This window comes from Delphinapterus leucas, chromosome 19 (genome assembly GCF_059928025.1).
Source record: "Delphinapterus leucas isolate spDelLeu-1000000601 "Yukka" chromosome 19, BTC_Dleu_Yukka2, whole genome shotgun sequence".
Taxonomy (NCBI): Eukaryota; Metazoa; Chordata; class Mammalia; order Artiodactyla; family Monodontidae; genus Delphinapterus; species Delphinapterus leucas.
Window position 1 is genome coordinate 37,226,583 of NC_143147.1, and position 16,668 is coordinate 37,243,250.

The 16,668-nt window shown below is 46.4% G+C and overlaps 1 protein-coding gene across 2 annotated transcripts in view; it reads left to right on the plus strand.

Annotated features, from left to right (window-relative positions):
- Window positions 1–4,432: 4,432 nt before the first annotated feature.
- HLF (HLF transcription factor, PAR bZIP family member) overlaps window positions 4,433–16,668 on the plus strand; it is a 54,584-nt gene continuing 42,348 nt past the window's right edge. For both annotated transcript variants that reach the window (XM_022552571.3, XM_022552572.3), the window contains exons 1-2: window positions 4,433–4,960; window positions 7,124–7,459. In XM_022552571.3, the coding sequence (XP_022408279.2) occupies window positions 4,846–4,960; window positions 7,124–7,459 (451 nt within the window). In that variant the 5' untranslated portion in view covers window positions 4,433–4,845. The remainder of the gene's footprint in view (window positions 4,961–7,123; window positions 7,460–16,668) is intronic.

Sequence of the window (16,668 nt, forward strand, 5' to 3'; positions counted from 1 at the left end):
AGGAGAGCTTAGCCTTCCAAACACGTGTTTGATTGTTTTTGGTTTGCATGTTCCTGCACCAAGAAAACGGATTTGAGGGTCTCCAGTAGTTAAGCTAATTCAATATAATTTTCCATTTTCGGTGTTTTAGCTGGGATAGAGGTTTCAGGAAGGAAAGAAAGCTGGGTTAGGTGTATCCAGCTCAACTCCCATGTGCTGCCTTTTACTTCTGATTTAATTCCCTGGATAAAGTGCCCTTTCTGGCAACAAGATGAACATCTTCATCTAGAAGTTTGGCTTGCTGGCATATAAAGACTTTTATAACCCCAGTGCTTATCTCTCTCCACCCCAGGCTCCCAGCCCCTGGTAGGGTACAGTGGCAGGCATTGTGTGCTCAACAAGGTTTCACAACCATTGGGAATCTGAAACACATACACTATTTACCCTGCAAAGACCTTTCTGCAGACCTGCAGGGCCAGTGCCAAGGTGGCTGCATCACATCTGCCCCCACTGGGCTGCGAGAAAGACTTCCTTACCCAACCTCACTATTCAAACTCCTGAAATAAGACAGGTAGAAACCATTGGCTGGGCAGAAGGCTGATTTCCAGAGCTTCGGGGCAGAGTAGGGCTGTGCTGGCATCTTTTAAGAAGTGGATTCTGAGAAACCTTTCTTCTATGGTCATTTCTATTTTTAGGACAGTTCCATACCCCGGAAGCCTCTGCTATCCCTCCTCGCTTGAAGAGGCAACTGAAGAGTTTTCCACTGACTTGTCAAATGTTCTCCTTATAGTATTTATTTGTTTGGATTTATGCAACAGAGGTTTAGTTTTGATTTTTTTCCCCCTCAAGCACATGCAGGTTAGGACAGGAGTGCTAACAATGTTCATAGTGTAACCAAAAACATTCAATAGACTTGATTATTTGCACATATACATAAAAAGCAAATTGGCCATTGCCTCTGACTCTAGGCTCTTATTTACCTTAATGTAGACAACTTTGTAGAAGGTCTTGTAACAAACCAAAGGAGCCATCGAAAGTGAGCCATTCATTTTAGCTGTGAACTTGGATGAACTTTGTTCTGTTGCTTGATATGAATCAGAGCCCAGGAAACTTAGAAATAGCATTATTCTGTCCTTGGAAATAAAGCACCCACTTTCCCTTGGGGTCAAAGGTTTTGGTCACCCACAAATATACAGTCAAATAATTTTCAATAAATGCACCAAAGCCATTCAAGGGGGAAATAAAAGTCTTTCCAACAGTTGCTGCTAGAACAATCAGATATTCCCATGAGAAAAAAATAGAACCTCAACCCCTACCTCAGTGCTATTCACAAAAATTAATTTGAGGTGGGTCATTGACCTAAAAGGAAAAGCTTAAACTATAAAACTTTAGAGGAAAATATCTCCAAAACTCAGGATTCTTAGTTCACAGAAAGTAATAACCATGAAAAAATTTTTAATAAATTTCATCAAATTAAAGTTCCATGAGTCCATGAGTTTTTGCTCATGGAAAGACAATGTTAAGAAAATTAATAGGCAAGCAACAGATTGGAAGGAAACACAACACATATATTTGTCAAAGGACCTGTACCCAAAGTATATAAAGAACTCCTAAAATTCAATAATAATAATAAAAAAAAACGATTTTAAAATGGACAAGGCACTTGAACAGACACTTTGCACGGAAAGATGTACAAATGACTAATAAGCACATGAAAAAGTGCTTAACATCACTTGTTATTATGAAAATTCAAATTAAAAGCGCAATGAGACATCCACCCACTTCAATGGCTAAAATACTTTAAAATTGACACCACCAAATATTGGTGAGAATCCAGAGCAACCAGAATCCTCAACTGCTGCTGGAAACGTAGAATAAGTCACCTACTTCAGGAAGGTGTTTGGCGGTTTCTCGGAAAGTAAAACATGTATCTACCCAATGAAACCATTTCCACTCCTATTTGTTTATCCAAGAGAGATGAAAACACATTCACAAATTGTCAGTTTCCTTTCTCCATATCTTCACCCATGTCATTCCCGTCTGGAATTCCCTTTTTCCTATCCCATCCCTGATTTCTGCATGTACAAATACTATGCAGTCTTCATGTCCTGTTTTGAGGAAGCTTGCTGGTTCCCTTCCCTTCTCTTTATCCTCCAGACCTCTTCTGTACTCTTCCTGTGTTTCTCATAGAACATCACTTTTCACATTGGTTACATATGGCATATCGCCAGCCAGTCTCTAAGCTCCCATCCGACCTGATCCCTCTGGTCTGATTTATCTTTGCACAGCCCTCAGAGCTTTACAGTACCGAATGAATGACTGAGTGGACACATATTCATCCAATGACATGCTGGACTTATGGTCAGAAGATCTTGGTCCAAATGCTGGCTCTGTCCAATGATGTTGGATAAATTCTCTGATCTTATTTGCCTTTATTTAAGATAAAATAACTTAATGACTGTGGTAGACTCTTACTTTGGGGGCCTCCCAATGAAGTATTCCACCCAACTTCCATGCCCTTGTATGGTACCTTCACACACCAACTCGAGGCTTGGCCACATGTCTTGCTTTGACCAGTGGAACACTAGCAAGAAAAGTCCTGATGAGCACTGCACACTGGGGCTTATCTTGGATGGATGGCTCTTGGCAGCCCTGAGCTGCCACGTCAGAAGTCAGACTACACTGCTGGAGAGACCACACAAAGAGACCATGTAAGGAGGCCACATGAAAGTAGAGAAACCTTGACCCTCCATGGAGAGGAAGAGAAGGCTGGCCATCTCAGAGTCCCAGCTGAGCCTAGGCCAGATTGCAGGATGATGAGAGAAAATAAAATGGTTGTTCTTTTAAGCCAGTAGGTTTTTGAGTGATTTGTTTGGAGATCTATCCAAACTTCCATCTATCCATTTTTGCTCATTTAAGACAATCTTATAATGCACATATATGCCAGGCCCGAAACTAAACTTTCTTGAGGGTTAGATATGTCTTATTCATCTTTTTCTCCCCAGTTCCAGCATAGTCCCTGGCATACAGTTGGTGCTCAATAAATGTATGTGGCATTAGCTAAGCCTGATGTTTTTGGAATTTGGTTGAAATCTGAAACATTACAGCACCGTCTCACTTAGAATGGTACCTTATCTTTCGTCATAATTTTCTAGTGAGGAGAAATGTAGAGGTCACTTGATCATATGCCTTTTACGAGGAAACTGCAGCTCAAAGAGGGAAGGGCACTTGCCAGTAGTCACCCTGCCAGGGGCACCCTGCACCTGGTCTCCTGGCTTCCAGATGCCATCGGGGGCTCCAGGGAAGAGCCACTGAGACTCCAGCATATCCCACCTCAGAGGCAGTCTTTACAGAGGCCTTTCTGCCTCACTGAAAGAATGTTTTCTTTAATTTGTGCCCGTTCCTTCTTTCAGTCCCTTCCCCAGATGACGGTACCCTAATCTTAGCGAGGAGACAAAGGCGGAGTGGAAGACCCCGGTGCCTGCTGCGAGCTCTCCAAGCCTGGATGCCAGCGCTCCCACCCAACCCACACCCAGTTGCTGGCAATGCTCAGCGACCACCAGAGCCCTGAGACCAAACTGGCAAAGCTGCAGCCGCTGCGATCGTCCTGAACGCCTATACCACTTTAAGGGAAACTTTACAAAATTATTTTAACTACCGTGCAGATCTCGTAACCCAGGCACAGTCATATGTTCTCTCCTAGAGCAAATATTTCTGAAATACCATTCCCTGTGTGTCTCTCTCCTGTCCTCACTCAACTTCAGGCCAAAGTTTATCCCTATGAATACCCCCTTCAAAGCGTGGGAAACAGTTCACAACGAGTCTCTGTCGTCCCCCTCTCTGCTTTTTGTAACTCATTAGAACTTCTAGCAAGTACGGGGCAAGAGAGAGGGTGCTAAGCTTGGCTGGCGCCAGGAGAAATATTTAGAAGGGTATTTTCAATTCGATCTAAACCAATCATTGTCGAACTTGGCTGCTCCTTAAAACCACTCCGGGAGCTTTAAAAACTAATGTTGCCTGGATGTCAGGCCAGAGGTCCGATTTAATTGATCTAGGATGCGGCCTGGGCATCTGGATTTTTTTTTTTTTTTAACTCCCTAGATTATTCCCAGGTTAAAAACTACTGAGATAAATTTCTCATTCCTCTTCTTGCTCTGAAAAAGTTAGATTCTCAGCCCAGGTCTGTGGCCCAGGGGACCTGACGCCCCGACGCCTGTCTCTTTGCAGCCCGCCAGAGCCACACGGTCCCAGAAAATTGGAGCGCGCGACGACGCTAAACACGCGGCGGCGGACGGGCGGGCCCGCGTGGGGCCCCGCCCCCGCACGCCTATCGGCGCGCGGTGCGGGCCCTGACGTCACTCTTGTCAGGCCGCGGCACATGGGCGGCCGGATGCGCTGAGCCCGGCGCTGCGGGGCAGCGGAGCGCGGGGGAGCAGCGGCCGCTGGCTCGGGGAGGGGGGTGGGGTGGGACGGCCCGCGGCCTCTGAGCTAGCGCGACGCGGCCGGGCGGTGCGGTGCCTTCCGCCCTCTGCAGCTGTCTGCATATTTTTTCTTTCTTTTTCGCAATTTTGAACATTTAACAAGACGAGGGGTTCGAAGCAAGTGAGAGCATCCTGCACGTCGTGGAGGAGCCCGCGGGCACTTGGCGCGCTCTCTGGGGACTGTATTGGGAACCCGAAAGTTTTTTGTTTTTATATTTTTACGCAGATGTATTTATAAAGACATAAGTAATTTTTTTTTCTTCCCTGTCTGCACCTCCTTGAAAGCGAGAACTTTTGGTAAAGGACGGAGGAAAAAGCTCAACATTTTGGGGGGAGGTTGGGGTTGTTTTTTATTTTTTAAGAAAAAAAAATTGAGTGCATCGCGATGGAGAAAATGTCCCGACAGCTCCCACTGAATCCCACCTTTATCCCGCCTCCCTACGGCGTGCTCAGGTCCTTGCTGGAGAACCCGCTGAAGCTCCCCCTTCATCACGAAGACGGTGAGCGCTGCCCTCCTGGCTGCCCCGCTCTGGGAAGGAACAACGCTTCTGGGGCCCCCTCCTGGGCCGGGCACCCCCGCTGGAGCATCCATACCCCTCCGTCCCTGCCCCCGGCACCCCGGCCTTGCTTTGATGAAATCGAGGAGCTCACCTATCGCCCCATCCCTCCTCCTCAAAAAGGGGAGGGGACCCTCTCGCTGAGCAACGTTTAAAATAGCGTTGGGGACCCGGCCGGGCCTTCCCGGGTCCCGCTCGGGCGGCGCAGGTGGGAGATAGAACTTGACAGGTCAGTGTTCCCTAGATTGAGGTTCACCCGCACGCAGAGGGAAACCGCCTGCACGCAGGCAGAGTAGCGCGGGCTGGGAAGAGAAACCACAGGGCCGGCTTCCACGCGGGTGGGGGCTCGAGTCGGGGGTCTCACTGCGGAGCCTGGGTATTGGGATCGTGCTTATCGCTGCTGTTAGTTGTTAGTGTTTGGAACACCCGAGGTGAGAGCGGAGATGCCTGTTCTCCCGGGCTGGGTGCTTCAGAAAGGGGGGTGTTGGCTGGGGTTGGCTGGGGGAGTGGTCTCTGGGCGGGATGCCGCGCACGCCCCCAGCGCTGCCACCTTCCCAGTGCACTTTTCCTGGTGGGAGGGGAGAGCGGAGCAGGCTCACGTGTAACCGCGCAGGAGCCTCCTCTGGCTTGAGCCTTTTCTTGGTAAGTCCCAAACCTTCCCCAGGCAACCTTGGTTGGAGCGGGCCAGGAGGGGTCGTGCGAGGAGGCGCCGAACCCAGCTGGTGCCGCCAGGGATTTGCCGTTTGGGTTTCATGCCTTCGATATCACGGTAGCAGATATGAACCGTGCGGTGAACCGTGCGGCTCAGAGTGTAAAGTCTTGAAAGATCATTTGGCTACAAGTAGCCCGGGATTACTCGCATCTTCTTTCCTAGGGCAACCTGTTGCATTACAAGAGTTGAGGGGTTTGGTTCCCCGTCTGCAGAACATAGCTTCCCTCTTAACTCCCCTTTAAGGAGGAGCACTTGGGAGGAAGGTGCTGCCTGCAGTCTTTTGCATCTGTGGGTGTTTTAAAGTCAGATTCTTGAGAGATGAGGATTAGAATGAATGGCGATGGAGACTGTGTTTCTGTGAGGAAGAAGCTCAGAAGCCAAATTGCTTAATCCCAGATGCCACCCGCACCTGAGTACTAGACTTGTCCAAATCCAGAGCGCTGGTTAAAGACCTAATGGGGTGAGTGATACTTCCAGGTAGAAAGCAGCTGCACACCTCCATCACAGGTATCCAGAGGAACCACCTTTTCTGATATTTGTGCTTTTGACAGGTTGCATACATGTATAATTTTTGAGTTGGATCATACTTCAGTGTTTGGGGAAGAGGAGGAAGAAAACACTTCGTATTTAAAACCAAACCAAAACAAGAAACTCCTTTTGTAAAATGCAACGTACCTCAGTGGCTTTAGAAGCAAAGCACATTGTGGGCTAGGCAGTTCTCAGCTTTCCTCTCTGCAATGTGAGGCATTGGTCAAGCTCCTATCAAGTCTCAGAGCCTCCGTTGCTCCATTGTGAATGGGGATCGTTGCTATTTGCAAGTTTATTATGAGATTCTTTTGGGGGAAAAATATATGGAAAGAACCAGGTATGTTAGTAGGTGCTCAGTACACGGTATCAAAGAAGGGTGGAGAGTCCCTGCTTTACCAAAATTAGAATTATGAATGCACTGGCTTTCTAAATATGAATGACCTCATATTGTTACTGTAATCAATTTCCTGGAGGATAAATCATGCCTGGTTATTGGCTGTGTTCTTAAAAATCACAGCAGTTGTATGTAATTGCAGGTGTTATTTTACCACTGTAGATTTAAATTATCGTCTCCTCAAATAATGCACTGAATACTGTGCTGTCTTGTTTATATCCCAGATCAGTCTCTAGCCCTGTCCCGAGGACTAGTGCTTTCTTTCCAAAGTAAATAGGAAGATGTTGAAAAACAGGCAGAGATCCATGTCCTGCCTGAACTTTTAACTCTAGGTCCACAAGAACCAGCAGCTAGAGAAGGACCCTGGCATTTGTGGGAAGTAGTCTTGTAGCAGAAGCCAGGAGGAGTGATTAAAAAAGCAAGACTTTTTCATTTTCTTTTTTAAACTCCAATTTCCCCCCCCTTTTTGCAGCATTTAGTAAAGATAAAGACAAGGAAAAGAAGCTGGATGATGAGAGTAATAGCCCGACGGTCCCTCAGTCAGCATTCTTGGGACCCACCTTATGGGACAAAACTCTTCCCTATGACGGAGATACTTTCCAGTTGGAATACATGGACCTGGAGGAGTTTTTGTCGGAAAATGGCATTCCCCCCAGCCCGTCTCAGCATGACCACAGCCCTCACCCTCCCGGGCTACAGCCGGCTTCCTCAGCTGCCCCCTCCGTCATGGACCTCAGCAGTCGGACCTCTGCACTCATTCACCCTGGCATCCCATCCCCAAACTGTATGCAGAGCCCCATCAGACCAGGTAAACTCTCAGAAGGTTCTCCCTTCAGGTGGGGAGGAGGGAGAAGGAGGGAGAGGGTGCGGGTGATATAAACGTCTTAACGAACAGGGGTGCTTTAGCACACTTGAAAAGTGGAGTCTTGTATTTCATTGTAGTGGTTGTCCCACTTCAATGAGCATATCACCTGGAGAGTCAGCTAAAGGCAGATTCTATGGAACCTACCCCCAGAAAGTCTGATTTTTCAGGTCTGGATGAGGCCCAGGGATATGCATTTTTAACCGGCCCCCTGGGGGATTCTAATGCAGCTGATCCAAGGACTGCAGTTTAAGAAATACCAACCTGCAGTTAATGATTTGGATAATTTAGGCATCCATCTCATCTTCTGTCTCTTTTCCTCATTCCCCAAATACACAGATAATAGGACCTTGCTGAATGATTTGGGTAGACTGTCTATAAGGCTGTGGTTTACCTATATGCATTGTTCTCTGGCCCAAAGGAAAAAAATGTGAGTCAGGGGTGTGGGGCAGATAGCTTTTCCATCCATTTCATCTTGTGTTGTCGTCGATTGAGAAACTAAATCTAAAAGCAGCTCTCACATTAAGCGTGGCTTAGCCTTCTTCAGCATCAGATCCCGTCTCTCTCTTTTCCCCATTCCTATAAACCAAATTGTTCTTATATATTTTTTTTCATTTTCATCTGTTCACCACACGTAATCCACTTTTATCAAAACCCACAAGGCCCCAAGGCTGGCTTTAAATGGTGTTGAAATATTACACAAAAACGTTACCTGAAATGACCAGTACTTCAAAACCCACCGCCAAATGCTCAGATATAAACACAAGTTGAGGGAGCTCTGTCTTCGTGCCTTTAGTACCCTGTCGTACAAAATGAACAGGAAGAAAGGCCACTTCACGAGCGAGCGCAGGTAACCAGGAACAAAGATGAAGCCAGATAAATTGTCAGGAAGGTCGCTGAGCCAAGGGCCTTAGCTGTGGGGAGGACAGAAAGCAGGACAATGGGAGACTTGTGCTAGAGATCATTCCTGAAGTCTATGTCCTCAACTCGTGTAGAATTTCTGTGACACACAGAGCGAGATTAAAATGAAACGAAACGGTGCAGAGGAGGAAGAGAACGCCCCTGCCTTGAAATGTTAGTGTTGAAGCTCTCCCATCAAATCTCTCTGTGCTGCCCCTTCTCCAAAACCCACTTTGAATTATAACTTCAAGGCTACTGGCTGGAATGGCTTTAAGTCTTAGCCTCTGACCACCTCAGAAGGTCACGGAAGCTTAGGGAAACACTCCTTTATGTGACCCTGAGCCCCTGTTACTTAGGACACACAGGCCGTTTTCCCAGGAACAGACAACAAAATAAATAACCATTCAGAGTGAGAAAACAACCAGGAGGAAGGGGACAGAGCCTCAGGGAGAAGGCACAGTTATGCCTCAGTCATCTTCTCTGCAGAATGAGACTGACCACTTCGTAGCCGTGTGACCTTACAAAGTGATACAGTCTTTCCGGGCCTCAGTTTCCCTTTGTGTAGGAGGGTATAATTTCTATTTGATTGGACTATTGTGAAAATTAGAGACAGTATGTATAAAGGGTCAAATGACAAGCACTAGTTATTTTTTAATGAGAACAGTTACGATCATTATTCTGTGTCAACTTTCATCATTTATTCCAATTTCTGCCTTCTGAAATACCTTCATAAAGCAATTAGGTACAGTATATAACCCTTTTTTCTGGAGAGAAATGTCAGGAGATTTTGACCAATAGTTTTTGGCTTGGGGTATTCTAAGCCTAACACATATACTCAGTTGACAAGTATTTCTCAGTTTTCTCTCACGTACAGGATATGTGCCATGTTAGAAACTCTGTATTTTTTCCCAAGAGGCATGCAGTTATTGGGACCCCACCCTTAGGTTTCCACTGAAAAATCAAGAATTGGGGTTTTGGAGTTTGAAGCTTCCTTAAAAGTCACTTGTCAGGGCTCACAGAATCAGTATTAATGACTTTCAGAAACGTCTGATGCCCGAATCAGGTTTGCAATCCGTAACAAAGGACTGCTGAGTTTCAGTGGCTATCATTTTGTTAGGTTATGGAGTTAAAGGCACTAGGATCAGACGGGGCACTGGCATCTAGAAGTAAGCTCTTCATTTAAACGTCCTTTTTCATAATGGAAACACACTTCAAAATAATACTCTTCAATTCAGTTAAACTCAGTGATAGTCCTGACAAAAAAGGAAAAGAAGTTAGAGCTCTTCTTAAAATACCAAATGCAGGTAAAATAACACTGCTTTTCGTACAGTGCTGATCATTATAAAGGTGATAATGCAAAGTAAAATTCTAGGGAGTGTTGGATGGTATATCACAAGCAAACCTGAAAAAGGAGGAAGTTCTTGATTATTCTCTGTAATCACAGTGGTGACCAGAATAGAAATACCAAGTTAATCTTGAGGAAAATAAGTCCTCAGAAGGGAAGAGCACAGATGTAGCTGTGAACATTCTGGGAATTGTAGAATTTCAGTCTAGAGCAAGATTTCTCAGCTTTGGCACTGTTTGACGTTTCAGGTAAGTCTTTGTTGTAAGGACTGTCCTGTGCATTGTAGGATGTTTAAGGGCATCCCTGGCTTCTGTCCTCCAGAAGGCAGTAAAACTACCCCCTCCCACAGCCTGTGACAAGTAAAAATGTCTCCAGTTCCTGCCAAATGTCCCCTGAGGGCAAAATCACCTCCGTTGAGAACTACTGATCTCTGACTTTCGATTTGAATGACAAAATCTGGGCTTAATTCAGGGTCCTGTCACACACATGGATGCTTTTTACCTCCTGTAATGCTTTATGGCAAAACTTTTGAGAAGGTCAGGAGACCTTAAGTTGCCAAGAAGAAATATAATGTTAATAAGAGTATACTTATACACTTTTAGTTGATAAAACTGAGACATCAGACTAATCAGGAGATAACTGCAAAGCAATTTTATTAAACATTTGTTTTCTGCTCTCTGCTCAGCATGCATCTTTTGAGTTACACTCAGTAACATTGTGCCATTAGTGCTGCCTGTGTGGTTGAAAGGAAATGAAGCTGTGAGGTGACAAATTATGCATTTCTAGGTTTACCCCAAGCGTGTCTTGGAATGACAAGGTGAGCGTTCTTGTGAATTCTCTTACTATTTACCCTGACTGCCCTCCAACCTCTTTCCTGTTTTATATACTCATCCTTATTCCTCTGTCTAGCTATCTGATCAAAGAATGAATTAAATATCTGAATACAATTTTCCTTGAAGAAATAACCCAGGGATCCATTGAAACCTCCTGTGGCTATGGGGTTACTGCTAAGCTTTCTGGGGTGACATCTTAATGAAGGAAGAGTGGTGGTTCCTGGATGCTATAGCCACCTGCACGGGCTTCTCAGTCACCTGAGATGCAGCTTCCTAGACTTTCCCAGGCCAGCCTGGACTTTCCCAGGCAGGAAATCATCCTGACCACTTCGATGTTTGCATGTCAGATGCTATCAGAGGTGGTACCTGGGAGTGCTTTCCTGGAGGTATGTGCTGCATACTGGAAAAATAAGAATCAGTTTGCCCTGAGAATTGAGCAATTGCTTTAAGGACAGCAGTCCCTTTAGGGAAGTCATCTATAGCAGACAAAGGCAGAGTTATTTTTAAATCACATGCTTGTAAAGCCAGATTTGAAATTGTTTCCTCTGGTGGTTTTTCTTTGAATAGCTTGAGGGTGTCCTACCACTTTAGACCCGTATTCAGCTGAGAATTACGAAGCCTCTCTTTCCAGTTCTGAGCACAGAGCCTAGGTTGTGATGAAGGCTGGTTACAGAGTGAAGTGAAAACCCTTACATGTGGTGGTGAGTGGGAAGAGGAGGGCATGAATGGGTGGCCCAAGGAGAGTGAGGAGGTAGGGGAGACCCCATGGTACCCTTGCAGGATGGAATCCGTGTCCTGGAATTGCTGACCTTGCCTTGTAATGAGCTTTTCACATGGAAGGAAGATGCTGGCTCTGGGTTCTGAACCATGGTGGAGGGGAGTTCTGTGCTGGTGGTTCTGGGATTATGAGAGTCCTGCTTAGGCAACAGGCTTCTTTTGGTTTTTCCAGCATCATGAGATGAAGCTTCAGTTTCTCCCTCCCCTTCAGGGCATGCAGTTCATATATTTTCCCTTCCAGCATGTTGATAAATCTGCAGATTGGCAGCGCCCTGATTGAGTTGAGGTGCACTGCGCCCCAGGTATATCTTGAAAGTGCTTTTCATTCATCAGGTTCAAGGAGATCACGAGGGGAGAGAGACAGCTTTGTTCTGGAAGCAGGCAGACTTTTTTGTTTCTTGTAAGGGTTTGTCTTCTCCACCACACCTTGTAGAGGACAGGCCTGCCCTGTTTGTCATGTGAAACATTCCCAGGACAGTGGATCCTAGCCTTCTGGCAAGAGGTATTCCCAGACAGGTATGGACAGCAAGGGTGACTGGGTGCTTAAGAGTATCAGCTCTGGACCCAGGGACTTGGGTTCACATCCTGGATTTGTAACCAGAGGTCGATTCCTTGACCTCTTTAAGCCTTGGTTTTCTCATCAATAGAATGGAGACTGTAAATAATCCCCCTTTTGTGGGGTTTTAACAGGGTGTGTGGCACATGCATACTCAGAGCCTGGGGCTAGAATGATGTCGTGGCTTGCAAGTAGGGAAAGGAATGGCTTATTCCCAAACCCGTTCTCCATTTAGGATTTGTTTCATCCAGTGCCCTTCCCTCTGCAAAAATAGGACGTGCGTTTTTTTGTTGTTTTTGTTGTTTTTTCCCCAGCATGCCCAGGCCCTATTCCTTAGAGCCTGCCTGACTTTTCTCCTCTGCTCTGGGTTGAGACGAGCCACTTCCCTGACGTTACCCCAGCAGCTGCGCTTCTGGGTTAGCAACTCCTGTTCCTCCAGTGTGGAAACAGCCGCTCACTGGCTACCCAGCCCCCAGGTCTCGTGCGAGCCCCGGGCACCCTGGCTGCCTGCCTGCGTGACCGTGTGCTCCAGGCACGTGGCTGTGCCCTGTGGAGCTCGCCCAGCTCTGGGTGGCGTGCTGGCTGCCTGCCACCCTCCCGCCCCCACTCTCGCTTCCCTTCCCAGGCGAACTACAGCGAGTGCCAGCGAGGAACTGTAATCCTGACCCTGGCATGAGAAAGTTGAGCTCTGGAGGGCCGTTCCCATGCCAGGGAAACCTGCTCTGCCCCACATTCTAGCCAGACCCCAAATGCGGCCCTCTCTCCTGCCCGTCTGCCCAGAGGCACTGTGTTCTCTGCGCTGCTACAGGAGGCGGGATTCCTGCAGGCCAGCACCTGCCGGGGGCTTGTCAGAGTCTTTGCAGTTCAGCGCTGTGTCTACCAGACTAGAAAAATAGCAACATCCAGACAGAACTCGGTAGAGAGGGAAGGGGGTGGGGGTGTGGGTGCGAAGAAAGGCGCTGTGATAACGTCCTGGTGTAGAGAGCCAGAGGGTGAGAGACAGCGGTGACTTACCAGGTTTCTCAGAAGCCTCCCCTCCAACCGGCACTAATCACTTTCACCCAGGAATCACTTTTTATGTCTCAGCAGTGGAAATGGAGGAGAGAGGGAAGGTAGTAGGGGAAGTAATGAGATTGAAAAAAACATCGGAAAAGAATACATGAGAGAGGGACGGGGAGGTACAGGGCCTGTATTTGATTCTGTAAGGGAATGATTGAGAGTATTGGTCCCATCTGATGTCTTCCTTTACTATAGTCTTTGGTGTCCCCGCAGCAAATGTCTTCATCTGAAACCACTAAACCATTGTTTTGGAATAAACTGAAATGTGCTGCAGACCTAGATGCCTGCTGGCTCACCATTCAAATGTCCATCAGAATGACCTGTGTTTGAAAATACACAGATCCATCCCGGCAAAATCCCGCCCCTGCCATGCCTGCTCACGATCTCAGGCAGGTCCTTCAAATGATCTGAGCTTCGGATGTCCCACCTGGAACTTCGGAGTAATCCCTGGACCTGCCTCCTAGGATTGCTGAAGTTTATATGGAGATTACTTGGCACAGTGACGGGCACACAGCAACGCCCAATAACAGCTGCTCCGAGTGGCTTTCTCATTACCATCTGATCTCATTTCTCATAGGAGGACTTCACGCTGGACTCCTAGGCAGCCTCCATACTTTTCCCTTCCTAGCCAGTTAAGGCCTCTGGAGTTGGAATTCCTCCTCTGCTTCTCTACCGAGCCTTTCTCACCCCTCTCTTCGCCTCGGAGTTTTAAGTAGCCTTGGGTAGCTAACTTTATTCAGTCCTCCTTGTTCATGAGATTAAAAAAATCAAGCAAGCAAAACGCAGTTCAAAGAAGTTCTTGAGTAGAGGATTTCTCCAGGACATATATGGCTAGTAAATCAGTCAATCAATTGTTGTTACTATTGTGAATTTTTACTAGTAGGCAGTAATTATACTTGAAGGAAATACAGTGACCTCAGGGGTAAAGGAACCATAAAGGCGTGTTAGGGTGCTGGGAGAGGAGGGGAGTCTAGTTCATCTTCCTGCTTACAAGTAAGACTTTACATAAGCATTCCAGAATAATAATTCCTCCTTCCCCGCAGTGGTCCTTTAATGGATAAATCTTTCTCTTTCCACACATTTATTTTCTCATCTGCAAAGTAGCATTTTGGTTGGGTTGATGTGAGCTTTCTAATGTGCATGAAGGGCCAGCATGGTACCTACCCTAGTTGGCCAGCCCTTACCCAAGATCCATACCGTTACTTTCCTGCAGTCAATGGTATGAAGATGAGAAAGCCGCAGAGGAAGCTGGCGGGGTGGGGAGCCATGTGGACGGTCCCCAGCAATAGCGTCAGCTTTGGCTTTGTGCTGCCCCCTGGGGAAGACAGACAAGGGTGTGATTTGGCTGCTGGTCTCCAGGAGATGGCAGCTTAGTAGGGAAGATAGAACTTGTAGGTAAAAAGATGAGTGACAGGACAAGCTCGCATGTCCTCAGTGCCAAGTGATGTGTACATAGAAGCCTCCAATATCTACTGAAAAGAGGAGGATGAAAGAGTAAGCAAGAAAATGAGTAAAACTTTTGAAAATTAATAAGGGAGCAGTGCAGACGGTGAGGGCTGCCAGGCCTCACAGGAAGCAGTCAGTGCCTGGGGCAAGAGGGCCTGGGGTGAAGCTTCTTGCAGGAGTTGGACCTTCCGTTGGGCCTCCAAGTGAGTGGTGGAGGAGCCAGGATGGTGAAGGGCAGAACGTGGAGGCAGGGATGCCCACGGGTGTTTAGGGAACAAGGTGTGGATCCAGTTTGGCTGGTGCAGAAAATTCATATGAAGAAGGCAGGAGTGTGAGTCTGGAGAGGCAGGTGCCAGCCAGGCTGGCAGCTTCATGCATGCCAGGCTACCGAGCTTGAACTTGATCCAGGAGGCAGTGGGGAGCCATTGAAGGTTTTTGAGCAGGGAAGTGGCATGTGGACGTTTCCTCTTGGGTTCAAGGCTGGATTTGAAACATTTTTAGATACTTCACAATAGTTTCCTCTGGCGAACCGGGACTTCCTTATTTTTGTTATTTTGAAAATAAATACTCTCCCTTGAACATAAAACAGCTTTTCAAAACACAATGTTCTAATGATCTAGAGAAAGTAATTCAAAAACACAGGGTTTAAGTTTCACTTCTGAAGCCCATAATTTTGGCAATTAGGGGAAACACTCTTTGGCAAGAAAATAGTTTGAGGGATTTGAATGATTCAGAATTTAAAAGTCCAAAAGCAGGCCTGATCTCATAGGAGTAGAAAAATAGATTTTAATAAGCCCAAGCCATTAATATTCATGACTTTACAATGCCTCTGTTATAAAGCTTACTGGGTTTGCAAACAAGTATGTTAAACCTATTTCTATGAGTGTAGGTTTTTGTTTTTCTTTGAGTGTGTGTATATGTGTATGTGAGAGAGAGAAAGAAGGAAGGTTTCAGTGATACAAATAGTACTTGATTATAAGGATTACCTGCAGCAGTAATATCAGGCTGAAAACACTTAGGCAAGTGTTTGGCCAGCTTAGTAATTTTACTCCTGAGAGACAAAGGAGTCCTTATTACAGTTTTGTATTCTTTTTTTTTTTTTTTTTTTTCCGGTACGTGGGCCTCTCACTGCTGTGGCCTCTCCCGTTGCGGAGCACAGGCTCCAGACGTGCAGGCTCAGCGGCCATGGCTCACGGGCCCAGCCGCTCCGCGGCATGTGGGATCTTCCTGGACCAGGGCACGAACCCGTGTCCCCTGAATTGGCAGGTGGACTCTCAACCACTGCACCACCTGGGAAGCCCCAGTTTTGTATTCTTGAGTCCTGACCTTGTATTTGTGGCTCTCTTCTTCCCTGAAGCCGGAATTAGCTGCACAGCATGCAGAGATCTGGTGGCTGGGGTTGGGGGGTGCTGCTGGAGGAAAGGGACTTTGTGGGAGCAGACAGGCTCTGCGAGAGCAATGGGAGCTGATGAATGGCACCTGCACGAAGTAACTCACTCAGGTACCCCTGAAGTGTTCTCTGAGATCAAGCCAAGATGACAGAAATAAGGAGGAGTTGCCCTAACCCAAACCAGTTCCCTTAAGTAAAAGAAAAAAAACAAAGCAGTCAATGTGTGCAGTTTCACCTCCAGCTATGTACAATAGACAATTACAGGAGTGTTGGCAGAATCAGGCATCTGTTGGGGAAAAACTATTCAGTACTTGTTTCTGTCAAATTGGCTTCTGGTGGATATACACTCCATGACTTAATGTGAAAATTCCTGAAATGTTTGTTTTCCTTCTTTTCTGACTTTAGCAAGTATTGTTACTGTCTCAAGTCCCTAACCATCCAGCTCATAATGGGAATCCAGTCTCATTTTCTGTCCTGAAAAATTATACAGTTCTACTGTCACACAGATCTCCTAAAAGTTTTGTTTTTAGAAGTTTAATCTAGAATTTTTTATTTTTTTCATTAATGATTTTTGGAAGAATGCTTTGGAATTTAGGGTCTTGTAATGAGAGATGACTTGTGGCTAATTAAACCCCTTTCCCTCTCAAATCTTGCCTGGGAGACCCTAGATTCCTAAAAACAATGAGTGCATGCTGCAGAAGGGTGCTCCAGGGAGCTACAACATTAAATCACCTGTGACAAAATGTTCTCTTAGAAAGTGAGATTGCATAAATGGTTCAGCAGAAATAAGTGCTTTGGCAGAAACTCCTTGAGTGGGAAAGAGTAGTGCTTTCTTTTGTAATTAGCTCT